This window comes from Lasioglossum baleicum, unplaced genomic scaffold (genome assembly GCF_051020765.1).
Source record: "Lasioglossum baleicum unplaced genomic scaffold, iyLasBale1 scaffold0059, whole genome shotgun sequence".
NCBI lineage: Eukaryota > Metazoa > Arthropoda > Insecta > Hymenoptera > Halictidae > Lasioglossum > Lasioglossum baleicum.
In genome coordinates, this window is record NW_027469119.1 from 258,809 (window position 1) to 280,570 (window position 21,762).

At 42.1% G+C, this 21,762-nt stretch overlaps 3 protein-coding genes across 3 annotated transcripts; 2 read left to right on the forward strand and 1 right to left on the reverse strand.

The window, feature by feature from the left end:
• The first annotated feature begins 947 nt into the window (after nucleotides 1-947).
• On the forward strand, nucleotides 948-4,010 carry LOC143219691 (uncharacterized). Its single transcript, XM_076445560.1, has 5 exons — nucleotides 948-952; nucleotides 2,351-2,812; nucleotides 2,876-3,173; nucleotides 3,313-3,941; nucleotides 3,986-4,010. The coding sequence occupies exons 1-5, from the start codon at nucleotides 948-950 to the stop codon at nucleotides 4,008-4,010; spliced, it is 1,419 nt and encodes a 472-aa protein (XP_076301675.1).
• Nucleotides 4,011-4,086: 76 nt separating this feature from the next.
• LOC143219692 (uncharacterized) lies at nucleotides 4,087-5,469 on the forward strand. The gene is made up of 2 exons (XM_076445561.1): nucleotides 4,087-4,386; nucleotides 4,849-5,469. The coding sequence occupies exons 1-2, from the start codon at nucleotides 4,087-4,089 to the stop codon at nucleotides 5,467-5,469; spliced, it is 921 nt and encodes a 306-aa protein (XP_076301676.1).
• An 8,414-nt stretch (nucleotides 5,470-13,883) lies between these two features.
• LOC143219693 (uncharacterized) lies at nucleotides 13,884-15,402 on the reverse strand. Its single transcript, XM_076445562.1, has 3 exons — nucleotides 15,268-15,402; nucleotides 14,660-15,186; nucleotides 13,884-14,095 (listed from the first exon to the last, which is right to left on the reverse strand). The coding sequence occupies exons 1-3, from the start codon at nucleotides 15,351-15,353 to the stop codon at nucleotides 13,884-13,886; spliced, it is 825 nt and encodes a 274-aa protein (XP_076301677.1). The 5' UTR covers nucleotides 15,354-15,402.
• Nucleotides 15,403-21,762: the final 6,360 nt, after the last annotated feature.

Below are 21,762 nucleotides of genomic sequence, written 5' to 3' on the forward strand. Positions count from 1 at the left end.
CTAACGGGGACCCTGGGTCGCGACGTGTGATCGTTCATTCGCGTAACCGGTGCGTGAATTTACCGACGTCGTGAGATCGAGGCATCGCGACGCGTGCCCGGCAATCTGGTGCGTGTGACGACTCAGGGTACAGGCAGGATTGGACAGGGAAACCCTACCACGAGTCGGGATGATCCCGTGGCGGTTCTACGATAAATGGAGAGGGTGCTGTCCCCTTCATTTAAGCGTCTCCGTGGCTGACGGAGCTCCCAAGGTGCTGCCCTGAGAGATCGTGCTCGGTGGCTGACCGAACGGCAGAAAGGATGCTGTCCTTTCTGTTTGGCGAGTATGCTGTACCCGCCGGTGGGAACTAGGTTAGGTAGGAAGGTGTTCCTGGGATGCTGCCCAGGCTGGAAAAGAGGCCCGTGCCTCGTTTGCATCGCCTTTTATAGGCGGAGGTTGGTGGTGGGGGAATGGTGCGGGGGACAACGGATGTGTGACGTCGAGTTACCGTATCCGTTAAGATGGCCGAACCTCGACGTCCGTTTCCCGCCGAATGTGTCTCGGAGCGCGGCATCGTACGTAGTGACGCGGTGTGTGGACGACGCGTTCGGTAATCCTCGGCGTCGGTCGGCTGTGTTCGGCGCGTGTCTAATAGTAACAGGCCTGCACCGTACAGGTCTGTTACAAGATTGTGGGACGATAGGGCTACCGGCGAACTACCTACATTAAAAAAACAGTATAACGTGCCAACGGGTGACACCTCATTTGGGTGGTATGGAAGTTTACCCATTTTATTTGAATCGGGGAGTAAAAAGGTTCTGAAAATAACTGTTTCAAATTGTTATTTATCGGTTTTGTTTGAAACAGTTATGAAGAACCGAAATTATATACATGTATATATATATATTTTTTTATTATATCAACATGTTTTACACAATGAGTGGAGAGAAAGTCTAACAGGAACCATGCGGTAAACGCACTATTTAGCTGCAATTGGTTAAATGTTACGGCAAATTGTGAGCATGTAGTACAGCACGAACAAAACGAATATTACAGGCGCGCTAAAAAATATTTATGTTAGGAAGCCTCTACCTAATTAAGTAGACTACGGATTTTATGCATTTTTATGACAAAAATGAGTAGGTGTAATTTAAAATAGCGAAAATATATAATTCTGAACCTACTAAACATGTTTATGCATAATAGGGGAAGAAATAAATTTCTATTTCACTCCTGTTTGTTGCAATTTAAGGTAATAAATGTTAATTTTGCATAAAGATCCGCAGTCTACTCATATATTAGATATAATTAAAATCTCTAAATGATTTAGTTGACTTAAATTCTTTGTTACATAGTAAATATAACATCAAAAGATTATTCGTTATATCGGTTTTCAATTGGTTCTGCAAATGATCCTCGTACTTAGTTGCATGTAACATTTCATTGAGTAATTATAGTAATTTAAATGACTACAAAGTTGTATTTTAAAACTTTTTTACGTGAGTCTACAGGGTGTTTCGTCTAAGGGTGCGCCTACAGTGGAGCCGTTTTCGTCCTTCGTCCTACAACCGACCACACAGACGAGAGTTTCGAGCGCCTCGAGAGGCATGTGTTGATGCCAGTACGGCCGATTTTGCCAGAAAGTGTGCTTACAGTGGGCCCGTCGTCTGACGAAATGGTCAAAATCACGGGGAGCCGAACCTTTTTCAGGTACTTCGAGAAGGGTAACAATGGACAAACACCATGGGGCCTCGACGTCTGACGACGTAGGAGGAAAATCAAATAATTTTGTTTTTCGTCCGGCGTAGGACGGAACAGCGTTCACTTCAAATAATTTTCATGTCGCCAATTTTGAAGTATCCGTATTTTTAAAAACGGGGCCGTAAAGAGGACACTTGGGGCTATATTATCATAATTTTTTTTCAATTTTCTAGTGCTGTGATAGCTATGGACCTGTTTAAAACAATTGCAAAATAAACTATGAAAACAAATATTTTTTCAACTGAAATCATTTTTATTAAATACTCTTATGGTTACACTATGATATAATTTAATGAAAAACTTGTGACTTTGGGTATTCGGATAGTGTTTTCATATTTTCTGAGTTTTAAAAATCTTAATCTTAATAAATGTGGATTCGAAATAATCGTTTACCTCGCTCTTTCCAAAACCATCGTGACTATATATATATATGTAGGGATTTGTGTCAGGCTGGTCGAAATCAACTTGATACGAAGAACAATTCGTTTATTAATTTGAATAACACTACTTAAAATACACTAGTTTGCACTGCTGGCTTCTCTAAGCCGAAACGCTCTCTCTCTCTCTCTCTAACTACTCAAATACTGCATTTGATTGTGAACTTTAGCAAATACCAGCCATTGCAAGCCGGCTGCACCACTGAAACCTACTTGCCTCGAACGATTCAGCTGAAAAAAGCGGTCGTGAATGTGAATAACAAGGATGAGGCATGCTTTTTTTGGGCGGTCGTGGTGGGTCTCTATCCGGCCAAGACAAATCCATCGCGTTTATCATCATATCCACACTACAAAACAGTGCTTCAAACCGAAGGTTTTCAATCGCCTATGCTGTTCAAAGACATTCGAAAATTTGAACGAAAAAACGATGTTTCCATAAACGTGTTCGAATGGGTGCGCAAGAAATGTGTAACACTTCATTTGACTGAGAAGAAACGGAGAAGACATGTCAATTTGCTGTTTATCCAGAATGCTGCAAAGACGCACGGCCATTTCGCATGTATACGAAATTTGTCAAGATTGGTTTCATCACAGCTTAGCAAGAAGAAAAATCATAAACATATTTGTGATCGGTAAGTTGCACGTTTTTTTGTTTTTTTAAATTCTTTGAAGCAAGAAAAGTTTTCTTCCCACAGGTGCCTGCAATATTTCCCTACGCTGGAGAGATTAAACATTCATACAATCGACTGTGAACGAATGAATGATTGTGCTCTGACGCTTCCAACGAGCGAAGATAAGTGGTTACACTTTAAAAATTTTGTAAACAAAGAACAGACACCATTCATTATCTATGCTGACTTGGAGTGTCTGCTGCTGCCTGAGGAACAGGAGGGAGAAGACCGTGCAGCACGCGTACAATATCAACAACACCACGCGTTTAGTATAGGATACTATATACATTGTCGCTACGATGAATCGCTGTGCGAGTATCAGGTTTATCGTGATAAAGCGGGATGCGCTGCATGGTTTGCAAACAGGTTGTACGAGCTGAGTCAGAAATTACAGACGCTATTTGATAAAACGGTGCCAATGAATCCACTAACTGAAGCAGAAAAATTAAATTTTCGTACAGCCACACATTGTCATGTCTGTGAGAAAACGTTTGAGGAAAACGATATACGAGTGCGTGATCATTGTCATTTCACGGGCGCATATTCGTGGTCCAGCTCATAACGAATGCAATTTAAGCTATCAATCTTCGTACGTGATACCAGTGGTTTTCCATAATTTATCAGGCTACGATGCACATTTCATCATAAAAGAATTAGCAAATTCGTTTGAGGGACGGATAGACGTATTACCATTGACGAAAGAGGAGTATATCTCATTCACGAAAAACGTTTCCATCGGGAGACAGCCGGGTGAAGAACGAAAGTATGTAAAGTTCTTAAAATTTCGCTTCATCGACTCATTCAAGTTCTTGAACTCAAGTCTGGACAAGCTGTCATCGTATTTGGACAAAAATAAATTATGCATCGTACGAGGCGAATTTACACATCTTTCTAACGATGATTTCAACCTGTTGACCAGAAAAGGCGTGTTTCCATACGACTATCTGGCATCGTACGATAAATTAAATGATACATGTTTACCGCCGCGCGAAGCATTTTACAATCGGTTAAATGGTAGCGAGATATCCAACATTGATTACATTCATGCAAATACTGTTTGGTCGCGTTTCACTATACAAACGCTGGGAGAGTACAGTGATTTATATCTAAAATTGGATGTATTGTTGTTGGCAGATGTTTTCGAAAATTTTCGCGATGACTGTCTCGAGAATTATAAGCTTGATCCAGCACATTATTACACGCTCCCCGGTTTCGCGTGGGATGTGATGTTGAAAATGACGAAAATTGAATTGGAGTTGTTCACCGACGTCGATATGCTTTTGTTCGTGGAGCGAGGAATACGTGGTGGATTGAGCCAGTGTTCTCACAGATATGCACATGCGAACAACAAATATTTGTCTACACACGATTCGAGTAAACCATCCACCTATTTAATGTATTTTGACGTGAATAATTTGTATGGTTGGGCTATGTCGCAACCTCTACCGCACAGAGACTTTCGATGGGTGGAGGATATCGATAATTTCAACCTTGAATCCATTCCAATCGATAGCCCTGTAGGATACATTTTGGAGGTTGATTTAGACTATCCACGCGAAATTCACGATGCTCACACAGATCTTCCATTTTGTCCAAGTCACGATGCAGCAACCAGCTCGAGTCAAAGAAAGTTGCTGGCAACACTTCGCAATAAGGAGCGATACGTTATACATTATCGATACCTCCAGCAAAGTTTAAAACATAATCTGAAATTGAAGAAAATTCATCGAATTCTAGAGTTTCAACAGTCGCGATGGTTGCATGAATATATCGACTTGAATACAAAATTACGCACCAACGCAACCATCGATTTTTCAAAGAATTTATTCAAATTAATGAACAATGCTGTGTTTGGAAAAACGATGGAGAACGTTCGAAATCATGCGATCGTGAAATTACTTTCTCGGTGGAATGGTAGACACGGAGTTGAACGATTGATAGCTAGACCAAATTTTCATAGTTATACAGTGTTTTCTAAAGACTTCGTCGCGATTCAGATGAAAAAGCTGCTCGTTAAATTTTACAAGCCCATCTACGTAGGCATGTCCATATTGGATATATCAAAATTTCATTTATACACTTTTCATTACGAGTACATGTATCCAAAATTCCAGCAAAATTGTAAGATTTTATACACGGACACGGATAGTCTGATATATGAAATCACTTGCGATGACGCGTACGAGACGCTGCTGAAACGTGATATCCATCGATATGACACCAGTAATTATACAGTGAACAACGTTTACGGTGTTCCGATTGCAAACAAGAAACAGCTCGGATTGATGAAGGATGAGAATGGCGGTAAAATCATGACAGAGTTCGTAGGACTTCGTTCGAAAATGTATGCGATTCGCGTGCATGATGATTGCGAAACCAAAAAGATCAAAGGCATTAGGACAAACGTTACCGCTCGAGATATAAGTTTCGAAGACTATGTCGAATGTCTTAATAATCATACCGAAAAGAGTGTTAGCAGTAATTGTATAGCGTCTGTACGACATCAGGTGTATTCGATGTCGGAAATAAAATTAGCATTGAGCCCGTACGACGATAAGCGATATATTTGTAATAATTTGATCAATACTCTTCCTTGGGGGCATTACAGTATCGATTGAGAAATTTTATCTATAAAAAGAAAAAAAATATGGAGACGCATCCTATGAAAACATTATATTCTATGCGCTTCAGATTGGGAAGTAGGAGGATTGTTTTGTAAATAAAAAAATACATCTTAATTCAAAATGCTTTTTATTATAAAAAAAATTTTATAACATTAAGTAGGATTGAGTAGTAGATTGAGAAGTATGAGGGATTGTTTTTAAATAAATCATAATTTAAAAAAAAAATGATTTTTATTATAAAAATTTTTTTACATTTTTGAAATTTTTAAAACATTACTTCAAAATATTGACTGGGTTGAGGGATTCCTTTTTTTATGATACAAATTATTGCTCATTGATGTCCTGAAAAGAAAAAAAGTTTTTTAATATTAATCATTTTTTTTTTTATTAATAAATATAAAAATTATTTTTAAGTGTTAATTATTAATAAATATAAAAATTGGTAACTTACGCACCATATCTAATGGAATATCAATTGTGGCAAACGCGTCCCATTCATCAGCACTATGCCTCACGGCATACTGCCATCCCCTGATGAACGCTGTTCGCTCCTCCTCCGTGTTGAAAATCTGTAATAATATTTATTAATTAAAATATCTTTAATAAAATATTATTTATTTCTTTATACTTACCATCAACTCCAAATACCCACTGAGGGAAACTTCAGCCTCAATAATTAAGTATAACATCTTGAAATGTGCTTGGACATTGCCAACACCCATTGTTTTATACAAGTACCCCCTCCGGAAAAGATGCAATGAAATCTCGTGAGATTAGAAAAGACGTTTCGTTGCAGTAGATAATGAAATCTGAACTCGCGAAATTCAATCAGTGCTAATCGAGAGAACTGATGTGACCAGATGTTTTGGCCTGGTAACTCCAAACCGTTAAAGAACGCCACTACTACAGCTTGCTAGATTAGAAAAGTCTCATAGAGGAAAGACAAAATTCCTCAGACTTTACAAGTCAACATCAACCGCGAAAGGATGCTGTTACAGATTATAAAACGCTCCTCTTACAATGATATGGATAAGAACCGTAAAACATCTGGGGCACAATTCCACATGCGGCAAAAAGATAAGGGGGAAACTCTATACCACTCTGAAAAAAAAAGTGAAGTAGAAATTCTCTCGGTGATGTAGGATTGTGTTCAGATGTTTCTCCAGCTTGACAACTCGGCATCAGCAGCGAAATAATGCTGTTACAGATTATGAAACGCACCTCTTGCAATGATATGAATAAGAATCATGAAGCACGTTCGAGGGTACAATCCTACATGCGGTAAAAAGATAAGGGGGAAACTCTATACCACTCTGAAAAAGTGGAGTAGAAACTCTCTCGAGGGGTGGTACAGCGCTATTGCAAGGATGAGGATTGTTTTTAAATAAAAAATCATTCACATAATTTTTTATTTGATAAAGTATATATTTTTTGTACAAGCGTTTTTTAAGTAATTTTTTGAACAATGTTCGTTAGTGGATTGTATTCCATGATACGGTCATGTATTATTAAGCAGTAGGCTGTTGTCGATGGGGGGACGTCGGTTCGACATTCAAATTCAATTCGCACGTCAACCGTAGCATTTTTTAACACTTCGTTTTGTCGAGAACAATCGAGAACGACGAGTGGACCGTATTGCAAGAAATCCGTGACATCGAGTAGCGCTTCACCGTTTCCATAGTATGATTCTTGGAATTTTGCATACATGCCATAGAGCAACGCGTATTTACCTTTCTCGAAATCGATATTTAGATCATCGTATGGATAGGTTTCCGAGTTCAAGTAAAGTCGAATATTTGTCAATGCGCAATGATCGAATCGTGTAGCCGTTTTCATTAAGTTGTTCTTTCGATTGGTTTGCAAAGCGAATATCACGTATCGCGGTTTTTCCATTTGTAGAGCCGTTTTTATCGCCCATGTATGCTTCGTAGTTGTGTGTAGTAGAGGATATTCGTACAGATCCCACGATCGAAAGGTTATGTCGATTGGTCTGTCGCTGTCTAAAATCTGTAGCATGGACAGCTTATGTACTTCATCCAATGTGACGTGAGGCATTCGCCATTGAATTTTGTATAGATTCAGAATAGGTTTCGCGTTGTTGGAAGGACTGTACAACGCATTCGCGTCGGTACGCGAGCGAATCAAAATTAATTCGTGCCGAGCATTTATCACGATGCGTTTGTAGTCTTCGCAGAAGCCTAATAAAACACTCATAGGTACGCAAAAGTTGAAATATATTGCAGCTGTGGCCGTTGCAGTCTGCTTCTGTCCATCATCACCATACAGCCAACCAGCGTTGGACAATGCGCTGCTTCTCGTTCTAGACAGACTCACATAATTCTTCAAAGTTGTCGTCGCGCCAGGATTTCTGGACCGATCAATTTCCACTCCATTCAATTCATAGCGTATTTCCTCAAACATAAACGCAACAGTATTGTTCTCGAGAGTTACCGTATCGATGTGGGATTCTCCTTCAACCGGTAATTCGAGTTTTCCTGGTAAACTAAGTTTTCCCTCAACGTATAGGAAGCTTTTACATGGGAGCGTGTATAGGTCTTGTTGTTGAATGGGTATCCTTATCTCATCGCTGTTTTCAAACGTTGTGTTAGCATACGGATTGTATGTGTGCAGCTCAATCTTCGTTATGCGATTGTCGAAGATTGGCGCTTCGGAGATGTTCAAAATGTCATCAAACATGATCTTTCACTTTTTAACAATAAAGCCCAAAGATTGTAGATACTTTGCGTTTTTCACAGTTAATTTCTTACGAATCGTCAACCTTTTTTCTGCGGTTAGTTTCTTGCTGTTGTTACCGATGCTGTTGTTCAATGTATGGAATACCGTATTATGAATTAGCATTGCTTCGTCGCGCGTGTAGTCGCACCGTGATTTCTTCACCTCGAAAATCAATCAAACGTCCGGATTGATCAACTATGCGAATGGTTAAATCGTCAATTACTCGTGCAACGATTGGAAGGTAAATGACTCGCGCAGGCGTTTCCGACAATTCATATCCTGGTGGTACCTGAGGCGCGAACTCGTGTATCGTGTGAACGAGTTTACCATTGTCGTATGATCCGGTGGTTATGTTACATTCCACTCGTACGATATTCACGCTGATGATATTCACTGGTGTGTTCGATGTATGCCACACGTTTGGTGGTAAAACACGATCTATGGAAAATCCTAGGATGGATCCCACGTTGCCAGGCTTTGCAAAGTTTATTTGATAGTTGCTTTTAATTTCACTTTTCATGGTGTTGTTGTTCGCCCGTAAGACCAGCGGATATTCTGAGGCGGCAGTCTCATCGACATTTTTTGGAGGATATCGCGCGCATATTTCACGCCTCAAGTACGCGTTGATTGCATCCAATTCGTGTGAACCGTCGGGGATGATTATCTCCTCATCTTTTTCACCGAAGTAGAATCTATTGTTTCCAATGTTGGCGCTGATGTTCGGTATCGTATAATAAGTTTGCAAATCGAGCAATCCCAGCTCATATTCGCCATTGCTCAGATCTATGGGGGGAAAGTACTTTGATGATAGTATGCTGCTTCTTCCCGACAATGTAAACGTAAATGACTTTTTCGCATACATCGTGTAGAGAGACTCTTTCCAGGGTCTTTTATTCTCGGAGAAATTTCGCACACAATTGACCACACACGCTTTCGTCGTAGTTTTGAAAACGTTCGTGGTTATATAAGATCGCCACGTTCGCGCCGAAATAGTGAATCAACTCAATCGGCGGTTGAAGATTTCCAAAACTATCAAAGTATTTGACACGCGAGCCGTGTTTTATATAGGCGACCCAGTGCGTTCCCGGTCCACGACTATTATCTAGATTGACTATACCTCGCTCGTTTACCCACGCACGCAGCGGTAAATCGTCACGCATAAAAACTCCACGAAAATACGGTAATCCTTTACACATGACCATCAATTCGATATCTGTCGTCGTGTTGTCCTTCTTCGTTGTTTTTTTTTTCCTTCAAACCTTTTCCATGCTTATACGGTGCGAGATGTATCCCACGACCCTCCATGGCTCGATTGTGTCGCTCCGCTTCTTGTAATTGTTTCTTAGCAGCTTTTGCAGCGTTTATAGCTTTGACTACCCCCGCGGCACCACCCGTCAATGCGCCTATAGCCGACAAAGCGGGTAACAGCAACGGTAGAAAACCACCACGTTTGGCGATCGGGAGAATTCGTTTAGTTGTTTTTTTTTTCTTTTCACATTTTTTCTTTATCAAACCCATGCCCAATTTCGTTTTAGCTTTCATGGCTGCCAACACTGCAGTCGCGGACACCTTCTCTCCCAAAGTTGCGTCTCCGGACGTTATCCGATGCAGTGCTCGATCAGCCAAACGTTATCGGCCTTGTGACGATTTTCAAGATCTTTGTATCGCGAATACGCTATATCGTGCTCTCGACAGGCTGTATCCAACGGATTGATTCCTCGATCCCCACGAGCTAATCGCGCAGTCAGTTTCGTACCAGGACCGCAGAATTGATATCCAGGTATATGCAATTCAAACGGTAGCGCGTTTATAGCTCTGTTTAAAAACCCCTTGCCCGTATGCGAACCGAGTGAATGATGATTCATAAGCTATTTTGCCTACTATCTCTTTTAAAAAGAACACGTTCGGGGGAGGGGAGTGACTGATACCTACGGTGTTCGAGCTCTCATATAAATACTACCTCCCCTCCCTCATCGAATCAATCAAATCATGCATTTTGTAAGGCAATCTTTGGATATTCGTGTTCCAACGTGTCGCGCGTTCGACGATTGTGACGAGACGATGCGAAAACATGGATCATTGTTACCAGGCAATGTACGATGTGTCATAAGCGGTCCGTCAGGATGCGGTAAAACAAACGTTATGATCAGCCTGCTGGAGAGTGCGAACGGACTACGATTTGCAAACGTTTATGTATACTCAAAATCGCTGAATCAGCCAAAATATCAATACTTGAGCAAACTGTTCTCATCCGTGGGGAAGGATGTAGGCTACTTCGCGTTCACAGACAACGCTGACGTAATACCCCCCGCAGAGGTACGGCCCGATTCGATATTTATCTTCGACGATGTGGCGTGTGACGAGCAGGATATCATGAGAGAGTATTTTGCGATAGGTAGACATTCACACGTCGATTGCTTCTACTTGGGTCAGTCGTATGCGAGAATACCTAAACATTTAATTCGTGACAATGCCAATCTACTGGTTTTGTTCAAACAGGATACCATGAACTTGCGTCACATTCATCAGGATCATGTAAATACCGATATGTCGTTTGAAACGTTTAGCGCGTTATGTGTAAATTGTTGGCGAAAGAAGTATGGATTTCTCGTAATCGATAAAGACAGTCCTACAAATCGCGGTCGTTACAGACGTGGATTTAACGAGTTTGTCATACTGTAACGAGTACAGTTGCTCGGTAAGGGTGGTTGGTGCTGTATCGTGGGCTGTAAATCTCTCTTGCGCTTCCAATATGTCAGCTCAAAAGGAAAAGAACGAAAAGCTGCGAGCTTCAGTCGTGAATGAAATAGCGAAGACCAGTGATACCATACGTAAAAAGTATTTAGCGTTGAAAGTTGGGAAAATGATGGCCGAGACGAATTTGCGAACAACTTTACAGCCGATCGTCGAACCGTTGAAACAGCTAGTTCAAAATACATCTACTGTTGAACCGGATAGTGACACCACGTTCTCGGATATTGAGGAAACACCACCACCGTCTCCCATACAAAAAAAAAGAAGATTCTCAGATATTAGGGGAACGACGCCATCATCATCTATGAAAAAAAGAAGAAGAATAAAGAAGAAAAAGAATGTTGAAGTAACGCTCGCTGACGATGAGATCGAGTCAACGATGTCGCAACAGGATACTTTCGAATCACCGAGCACGGTATCTTTGGAATCTTCAATGCGTAATATTTTTGAAAATCCAGAAACTCATCGAGAGGAAAATCAACATCTAACCGAGAATTTCGGACCTTTGGCGCGTGAATATTTAGAAAAATTTTTTACCGGATCAATGAAAAATTCCGACAACGTGTTCGGGGTATATTTCCAGGACAATAAACTGATGTTGGGAAATTCAGCGTTTGAAGTGAACAGCAATGACGATATCATCATTAACGGAGTAAGGTACGAGGGGACTCATGGTCTTTATGAATTAATATTCAACAGAGTACCCGACAAGCAGTTGTACACCGAGGATGATAAGAATGTGTACAAAAGAATTCTCATTCTCACGCAAGCGCATCGACGTGGGAATCAGCTAAAGGGAAACAAAGGTTATAAGTATAAGAAAATTATAGGACCGATGTTTTCGTCACGTGGTGGGAAGGGGATACAACTTCCAACTTCTATGCGTGTGACTAACAATCCGATTGATTACGTGCATTGGGATGATCCAAACGAACTCGTCGATCGTGTGAAATTGTTAACCGCTTCGAAGAATGCCGGACATTCCAACCATAACAATGAAATAATGTCAATAATCGAAGAACTTCGTGAAGCCGGTATAATTATAAATTAAAGCGCGTGCATTCATTGAGTTAGTGATGAATGAAATGTCAATTGGTACAGCTCGATAGAATGCGCATTCGTCTTAATTGTTGTAAAACGAATCAAACAATATCCTCGGGGGAGGACAACGGTGAAAGCTGGAACTTGAGATTTCAAAGTCTATGGATAAAACTGGATGAGATATTTCAACGAATACTGTGGAGTGAAGAGCAGGTCAAACAGTTGTATGAGTTGACGATAAGTGAAGAAAAAGACTAGCTTGAAACAATGTCTATCGACAAATTTGGTATGGTGTTTCGCGAAGCGAACAAACCCGAGTCAAATGTTTCTTCGATTTTCTATCCCGGCGTTTTTAAAAGTTATGTGCATGATAATGCTATATGTTTAAATGATGACGCTAAATTATATAATGCGAAAGGTATGAGGATCGGACGCGTGGCGAATCCTGAAGCAAACGATCATGTTGCAACCAAAGTATACGTGGACACGCTTAACGTGAAGCTTGAGTCCGAGATTGTGAAGAAACTGGTCAAAGAACTGAAAACCGCTAAAGAGACGATAATGTCTGAAATATTAGCTGAACAGAATGAAAAACTGATCAAAGACCTGAAAACCATTAAAGAAACGATAAAGTCTGAAATACTGGCTATGATACAAGGCATTCGATATGATGTAAATGAAAATATGAAATCAACTGATATCAATGAGACCTTGACGGAGAAAGTAAAAAGAAGACGAGTTTGAAATATTGACAAGAAACGTGTCGACGGTCCTTGAGGGGAATCCATGGATAGCAATCATCATACATGAACATACTGTACAAGATGTATCTGTACCTGTTCCTGTACCTGTCTGTAGCTGTTCCTGTACCTGTCTGTAGCTGTTCCTATACCTGTCTGTAGTTATTCCTGTACCTGCCTGTACCTGTCCATATCTGTCTGTAGCTGTTCCTGTACCTGTCTGTAGCTGTTCATGTACCTGTCTGTAGCTGTTCATGTACCTGTCCATACCTGTCTGTAGCTGTTCATGTACCTGTCTATACCTGTCTGTAGCTGTTCCTGTACCCGCCTATACCTGTCTGTAGCTGTTCCTATACCTGTCTGTAGCTGTTCCTATACCTGTCTGTACCTGTCTGTAGCTGTATTTGTACCTGTCTGTACCTGTACCTGTATTATCAATATTAAGTAGCATTTATCGAGTCATCAAGTTATCATAAAAATCATCAACCTTGAGAGAAAAAATGAGGGGATGGAAATATAACTGAAGATTTTTAAGAAAAGTATATATGAGGTAAAGACTCTATTGAAAAGCAAGTTGAGTAGCGACAGCAAGAGACGATACGCGTAGCTTTCAACGAGTTGGATAGCTGAATCAGTCATCGCTTCAATAGTTGGATTGAAAAGTGAATAATCGGTTAATGAGAGAGCGCTACAAGAACGATGATGAGTAAAGAAAACGTGGTGGAAGAACTGCATGCTCCGGCGAGACGTTTTTACTCGCGTAGACGTGTAATCGTGCGAGGATTCGATGATCTTTGGCAAGCCGATATCGTTGAAGTTCAAAAATATGCACGTGACAATGGAGGGCATCGATATATTCTCACGATAATCGATGTATTTAGCAAATATGCATGGACGGTTCCTTTGAAGAGTAAAAATGCGAGCGACGTGTGCAAAGCTTTCGCGTCAGCGTTGAAGAAAGATGGTAGAGTCCCGAATAACTTGCAGACCGACATGGGGAAAGAATTCTACAATACAACGTTTCAAGATTATCTAAAGAGTCGTAACATACATCATTATTCTACATTTAGCACTATGAAAGCTTCCGTCGTGGAACGTTTCAATCGCACGCTGAAGAATAGCATGTGGAAATTTTTCTCATTGAGTGGAAAATATCGCTGGATCGATGCGCTTCCCACGTTGACTGAGGGCTACAATAATCGAAAACATCGTACAATCCGCATGCGACCTGTCGACGTGAGCCGTAAAAATGCTGGACACCTTCTGTCCACCGTGTACAGCAACGTGAAGATTGCTGGTCCTGCCAAATTCAAGGTCGATGATCGTGTGCGTGTCAGCAAGTTTAAAACCTTATTCAACAAAGGATACACGCCAAATTGGTCAACTGAAATATTCAAGATTATCGCGGTAAAACGAACGAATCCTGTCACATATCTCTTAGTCGACTCTACGAACAAACCTATCGCCGGAAGATTTTATGAACATGAGATACGTGCGGCAAAATATCCTGATATATACTTAGTTGAAAAAATATTACGCAGAAAAGGAAATAAAGTATATGTGAAATGGCTGGGAATGGATGCGTCACATAATTCGTGGATATCTAAAACGAATATACTTTAATTATATTTTTTCTACTTGTATTTTTTAGTTATGATAATTAATTTTTGTAAAACGACTATACTTATTATATTGTGATAATTCTGCTTCATTTCTCTGTAGGAATTGTATGTAATGTTGTAATAAAAAAAAATATAAAAGAGGTATTCTTGAATAATTTTATTTTTAAAATAATGTATTGTTACAAAAGACAATTTTCACACAACATTAATATTTTAACCTATCCGTTTTTTGTGCCTCGACTGCAATGATATTAGTGCATGAAGCCACCAGTTCACAATCAATCAATGAACTTTGATCAAAAAATTCGCTCTCGACAATCGCTTTTACTATATTCTTCGCGTTGGTATCCCTCACCACAATGACAAAATTCATAAATTTATCGGTAATCGTGGGAACATTGCCGATCAGCCATGAATACATGTTGTGTATGCAGAATTCGAGATTGTATAAGTTACGCATAGTTTTTTCCGTGATGTATAGAGCTGTGAACTGATTCGACAATTTCACTAGATTCATACCATTGAGATTAACTATTTGCAATGTTAAATCATCACTCATTTTTTTACACTGTTTCTGCATAGAAAGTAAATTGGAAATACACTCCTTCGTGCGCAACAACTCTGTCCATGCATCCCGGGAAAATGTGATCTCGTTACCACGGTTATCCCCCATAGTTAGTTCCACACAAATATCATCGCCAACGTGTACACCAATTTCGAGATATTTAAAATAATTGCCAGCTATGGAATATCTTCGACTCAAGATTCTGTGCAAACTACTCGATGATTGTGAAATGGAGTCGCTGTTGTCAAAACTCCTGCAACATATTTTTTTTTTTTTAAAGAATTAGATGTTTTTCAAAATTTTTTTTTCTCAAGTTTTTCATCTTTCTACTTACATATTATTTAGTCTCCTCTTTTTGTGTGACTCCTCGATGCTTGAATGATCACATTCAGTGAGCGGATGATTGTTGTAATACATCATGCTTTTTTCGTGTTGATTGTCTCGATCTGACGCGCAACGCTTGGAATACAATGTTCTTATAGGATGCATTGGCTCCCACCTTTTTACATTTTCTTAGAAAGGGGGCGGTGCCTAACAGCTTTGTCCTTGGCCTAGATGACGTAAGAAAGAAGGGGGGTATGACTCAGCAGCTTTGTCCTTGACCTAGATGACGTAAGAAAGAAGGGGGCGGTGCCTAACAGCTCTGTCCTTGGCCTAGATGACGTCAGAAAGAAGGGGGCGGTGCCTAACAGCTTTGTCCTTGGCCTAGATGACGTAATGCTTGTGCAATACCAAAGGAGTATCATCTTTCATAGGGATTGTCCCCCCTCCCCGCGAAAAAATATGATGCAATAAAATATGATGTAATATATGCTTGCGCAATACCGCTCTGCGGTACCACCCCTTAAGTGATGACTCAGCAGCTCTGTCCTTGGCCTAGATGACGTCAGAAAGAAGGGGCGGTGCCTAACAGCTTTGTCCTTGGCCTAGATGACGTAATGCTTGTGCAATACCATTAAGTGATGACTCAGCAGCTCTGTCCTTGGCCTAGATGACGTAAGAAAGAAGGGGGTATGACTCAGCAGCTCTGCCTTTAACCTAGATGACGTCAGAAAGAAGGGGGCGGTGCCTAACAGCTTTGTCCTTGGCCTAGATGACGTAATGCTTGTGCAATACCAAAGGAGTATCATCTTTCATAGGGATTGTCTCCCCTCCCCGCGAAAAAATATGATGCAATAAAATATGATGTAATATATGCTTGCGCAATACCGCTCTGCGGTACCACCCCTTAAGTGATGACTCAGCAGCTCTGTCCTTGGCCTAGATGACGTCAGAAAGAAGGGGGCGGTGCCTAACAGCTTTGTCCTTGGCCTAGATGACGTAATGCTTGTGCAATACCATTAAGTGATGACTCAGCAGCTCTGTCCTTGGCCTAGATGACGTAAGAAAGAAGGGGGTATGACTCAGCAGCTCTGCCTTTGACCTAGATGACGTCAGAATGAAGGGAGCGGTGCCTAACAGCTTTGTCCTTGGCCTAGATGACGTAATGCTTGTGCAATACCATTAAGTGATGACTCAGCAGCTCTGTCCTTGGCCTAGATGACGTAAGAAAGAAGGGGGTATGACTCAGCAGCTCTGCCTTTGACCTAGATGACGTCAGAATGAAGGGAGCGGTGCCTAACAGCTTTGTCCTTGGCCTAGATGACGTAATGCTTGTGCAATGCGGTACCGCTCTCCCGTGAATTGGAAAGTTCCTCAGAACCGCCTGAATTGGGAAGTGATCCAGAACCCGCCTATATATCCTACTGGTGTGTAACTGAGTTTCGGCGTTTTGTCTGTACAGTTGCAACACGGGTTCGTTGCTCAGTATTTCTTTCAACCTGAGAAACGCTGCCCTTTCCTCCTCGCCGAATTTGAATTTCACGCTCGCTCTTAACAAATTGCTCAATGGGCGTGCTATATTGGAATAGTACGGCACAAATTTTCGGAAATATCCGCTTAATCCTAGGAAGCTTTGAATGTGCTTCACGCTGGTCGGCTCAGGGAATTTTCGGACGGCTTCTACTTTACGCTGCGACGGACGCACGTGTCCGTTTCGCACAATATGGCCTAAATATTCTACTTCTTCTCGCAGAAAACAACATTTCTTCCAGTTAATGACTAGTCCGACCTCGCTCGCAACCGCTAGCACCGCTCTCAGCCCGCTTATTCCCGTCTCGCGATCCCGTGAAGGTATTATAAGGTAGTCCATATATGTGATCACGGTTTTGTTACGTATGAGATCTTTAAAAACGGCATTTATGTATCTTTGGAATACCGATGGCGAATTACACAGGCCAAAAGGGACTCGGAGGAATTCGTAATGTCCATCGGGGACAATGAAAGCGGTGTACTTCCGGCTCTGTTCCTCTAACGCGACGTGAAAAAACCCGTTTTTTAAGTCCAACGTGCTAAAAAATCTCGCATTCTGAAGCAGGTCTAACTGATCTTCCATAAGCGGTAGCGGATACCGATCACGAACTATCTTTTCGTTCAAGCGTCTGTAGTCGACGCACAAGCGTATTGTGTCGTCTCTTTTCTTCACTATCACGACGGGGCTCGCGTATTCCGACAGAGACGGCCGTATTATTTTTTCGCGTAACCATCCCTCTATTTGCTCGTTTACTTTTTCGCGCTCTGCTTGGGCTAATCGCCTCGCTCTCTGGAAAACCGGCACGTCATCCGTAAGAACGATTGACATCTTTACGCCTACCTCTCGTGTTTTAACCGGCCTATATTCCCGAACTAACTTTTCTACTTCGACCCTCTGGTCGTCACGCGGTATGTGCGCGACGTCTACGTCCCTGTCCGACGCCTCTTCGTTTATGTTTATTTGAAACACTTCCGGAAGATTTTCAGTGAACTGCTCGGGCGACGGGTTGACGTACACATTTCCCGCTCGCATCATGACGTCTACCGTGTCTAAGAAATCCGCACCTATAAGAAACCCATGCTCGATGATTTCATCAGGGATAACTCGAATGACGATCGGATAGGTATTCCCGTCTACTCGCACTTCTGTCTTAAACTCGCCTAATGTCGTGTTCTCGCCCGACCCGACGCCGCGAAATCTGACCTCGCGCGAGTTCAACGGAGGAGAACCGATTCCGACGTACTGCTCCTTACGCATTAAACAAAGGTCGCTCCCGGTATCTATGAGCGCCGTTATTTCGCGACCGTTAATCTCTACGCGTTTCTTAAACTTCGGTGATCTTACCTCACTCGCCGCACATACATTTTTGGGTTGTCCGCCCGCTCTTTTGGGACACCTCGATGCCAGGTGACCCCGCGCGCCGCATTGGAAACACACCGGACCCTCCGCTTTTGTGGGGCAGTTCACCCCGATGTGGTCGCGCATGCCGCAATTGTAACAGGGCCGCTCTCTTGGCCGCTCTACACTCGTCCGCTCTCTCCATGCGCCGTACTGCCCGCTGCTCCTCGTTTCCGGCCGGTCCACTCTCCTCACGATGCTCGGCTGGCCTCCCTGTCGTAGCGTGATTCTCTCGAACGCCTTCTGCAGTTCCGACGCGGTCTTATATCCTCCCATCCGGGCCTGATCTCTTAGTCGTACGTCAGGGATTCCCTCAATCAAGTAGTCCGCAATTTCTTCTTCTGCCACTGGCACGCGATTGGCAAGAATTATTTTATCGTGTGCGTATTCTTGGAACGACTCGCTCCTCCTCCATGTCCTCTCCTTGAACTGTCGCCGGAGGACTAATCTGCTAAGTGGGAAATGGAAAACGCTTCTTAGCCTTGTTAACAGCGAGCCTACGGACATCTCTACGTGTTCAGGTTTCGAGTGTAGCCACTCCGACGCTTTTCCTTTCAGCCGCATTCCCATCAGTATTTTTGTCAAACCTTCGTCCAGCTTATACGTCGCTCTGATAAGCGCCAATTGCCTTTCCCAATTTTCGAATTCCTTCGAGTCACCGCTGAAAGGACAAAGTAAGTCGGCCAACGCCGTCACGTTCACCCTTTGAGACGTCACCATCGTGTTTTCGTGAGCTCCGTACTGTGACACACGCATTACCTCCATCTCGCGTCTCGCGATCTCCAATTCGCGCTGTGCCAGCTCCAACTCTTTAGAGCGGATCTCTAACTGCTGCCTGTAGAGGCTCTCCTCCAACGACCGCGACTTTACCTCGCCGGGAGGATCATCCTCTACATCCAGGTCTGACGTCCACGCGCCTGACGGATCTTGCTCGTTGAGTCTCTTTATCAGGTCGGCTTTCGATCCTCCTGCCGATATGCCTCGTCTCCTTGCTATTTCCCTCAATTCTGTGATCGAGAAGCTATCCGCGGACCTTCCTTGCTCCATCGCGATGATACTCTTCCGTCTGTAGACTGACTTGTGCTACTGGTACCCGCGGCTCACCGCTCTACTCTCTTGTTAATTTTGACTTGGCCTGAACTGATCCCGGACGAGCCCCCAAAATTTGTAGGGATTTGTGTCAGGCTGGTCGAAATCAACTTGATACGAAGAACAATTCGTTTATTAATTTGAATAACACTACTTAAAATACACTAGTTTGCACTGCTGGCTTCTCTAAGCCGAAACGCTCTCTCTCTCTCTCTCGCACTCTCTCTCTCTTTCTCTCTAACTAGCTCTCTAGCTTTATCTTCCTCTCTATGTATTTCGACAATCGAACGATAACTCTGTCGCTCCCGCGACCTACCTCATATTTATACCCTACTGTGATTACGCAAACATTCATACTTTCTATCTCACACACGAAGTTCACGGTCGTTGCCTCTTACGACTCTTTCTCTCTCACTCACGCGCTCGCTCTCTCGCAATCGCTCAGTAGGGCATTCACCTGTCCCCGTGTTATTGTTTCGGCAATTCGCGGGCGACCTATTCGGCAAAACGTTTGCCGCTTTTCCGTTCTCGCTCGCTTAACCGTTGACTCCTTTAACGGTTCTGACCCCTACATATATATATATTACACATACATATACATATCGTACATCATAATGTTACATTAGCGGTTACCGTTACGTTTTTATAACTATTGTTTTTCGTTTTTGCAGTTTGGTTCGGGGTTTGGTTGTATTTAGTTTCTATTCTTTTGTTCGGCCATGTAACATACAATCATTCCCATCCATAATTAATTAATGGCACATACCTCAGTTTTTCTTCCAAGCTAGATGAATAGACAAATTTTGATAAAGCGCGTTCATATAGTATGAATAAGAAAAAAATATCTAAAGTTCCGTTTTACAACTTTGTTTGTCTTGGTTTGGAATGGAAATTTAAAAAATGTAATTTGTAGATTCTTATCGCGGTTCGGATTTCGGTAATCATCCAAAGGCTGCGCCCACTTGACCCAGCCGCGCGTAGTCTTGACTATAAGGAGTCGAGACTCTCGACTCCTTATAGTGTTATTTAAAATTACTTAAAACTGCTTTCAGATGCTCGCCCATACGCAAGGTCCAAGGTAAAAGAATTGCAGTCAGGATGAGTAGAAGAGACTCAATTGAGCAAAAGGAAAATTAAAGCGATGAACGATGGCGATGACGAGTCCGATTCGGTATTGCCTCCGCCTTCGGCGTCAGAACGACTGAACGAGTTAGGTATATGAAAAAAATTGAATATGCTACTAATTGTGCTAATTGTTTAATTATATTCCATCAATAATCAGTGTATTGGTATGACAACCGTGATTATTGTTTTCAGGTACATGCAGCGACAATATCGGACAAATGAGGTTCCGAGGAATTCTGTGAGATTATTGGTAAGTTAATAGAACTATGTAAACGAATCTAAATATAGAAGTACGTATTTGTAAGCACGGCATCTAATAAAAAATTTTTATTTTTAGGAAACCCGCCGACCCAAAAATGACAAGTACAGTGTTTTCTCAATAATTGCCCAAAATACGGGTCCGGCCAGCGATACTCTATTCCTTGACTTCTGCCGAACGTAGAAAAGGTCAACGAAGCTCGAGCGGCCTTCGCTGTATTTTTCATTATTCTTTACGGGACTGTGAGCAACATATTTGTACTTTTTCCAAGACGGACCCAAGCAATTGCTTGGGCATGGGCATTTTTAAGGGAAACTCTGGGAAACTCTCACTTCTTCTGACCGCACGTCCGAGTACTATGGGCCGCTACGGGGAGCGAGACGCACGGCGGGGAGAAGTGTATTATGTCATATTTCTCGGCCACTGAGGTCTCTCGAGCTTACCCGGTTCCAAACGGGGTACATGGTCATCCCGCGGTAGTGGGGACAGGCCACCACGGTGTATTATAGAGGTGTTCGGACTTCTCTCGGAAAGGTGTGATAGATAGTTCTCTGGTCGCCGCCAGATGGAATACTAGGCTAGGCACCATCACGCTTTTAGCGTGAACCATTGGTGCCTAGTATGCCATCTGGCGGCGACCAGAGAACTAACCTCTATATCTATCACAAAACTTCAACCTCACAGAGGTGCTTACAATTACCTAGTCGTAACCAGTCGTAACCAGTCGTAACACCTCTATAATACACCGTGGGTCCGTGAGACAGGCAGGCCAGATGATATTTGGGACATTTGTTGAGAAAACACTGTGAACAGCATTGGAAAACGATCACCGACAAACAGCGTCTACTACGATCTTCACCACTTTTGACCCTCTGTAGCTCGCGTCTAAATCGATTTCAATGACATTTTCAAGACGTGTAAAAAAGTTATCGTCTTTTTTAGAGCGTCCGAATATGAATTCGAGTAACTATATAATTACAGGTACGCTCTAAAAAAGATGATAACTTTTTTTAATATTGTACTATACGATTTGAACTTTCTTGGGAACCTAGAGCGATTAGTTTACTACAGGATGTGAAAAGAAATTTTGATCGGGACAGTAGAAA

Excerpts from the sequence above, each read along its gene's own strand:
- LOC143219691 (XM_076445560.1), top strand. Across the intron at positions 2,813-2,875 it reads CATAAACATATTTGTGATCG|GTGCCTGCAATATTTCCCTA; the intron begins GTAAGTTGCACG and ends TTCTTCCCACAG. Across the intron at positions 3,174-3,312 it reads AATCGCTGTGCGAGTATCAG|CCACACATTGTCATGTCTGT; the intron begins GTTTATCGTGAT and ends ATTTTCGTACAG.
- LOC143219692 (XM_076445561.1), top strand. The coding sequence starts at position 4,087 with ATGACGAAAATTGAATTGGAGTTGTTCACCGACGTCGATATGCTTTTG. Across the intron at positions 4,387-4,848 it reads CTGTAGGATACATTTTGGAG|ATGAAAAAGCTGCTCGTTAA; the intron begins GTTGATTTAGAC and ends GTCGCGATTCAG.
- LOC143219693 (XM_076445562.1), bottom strand. The coding sequence starts at position 15,353 with ATGATGTATTACAACAATCATCCGCTCACTGAATGTGATCATTCAAGC. Across the intron at positions 15,187-15,267 it reads AAGAGGAGACTAAATAATAT|GAGTTTTGACAACAGCGACT; the intron begins GTAAGTAGAAAG and ends AATATGTTGCAG. Across the intron at positions 14,096-14,659 it reads GAGCGAATTTTTTGATCAAA|GTTTTAAACTTGCTGACACG; the intron begins GTTCATTGATTG and ends TTGTTGAATAAG.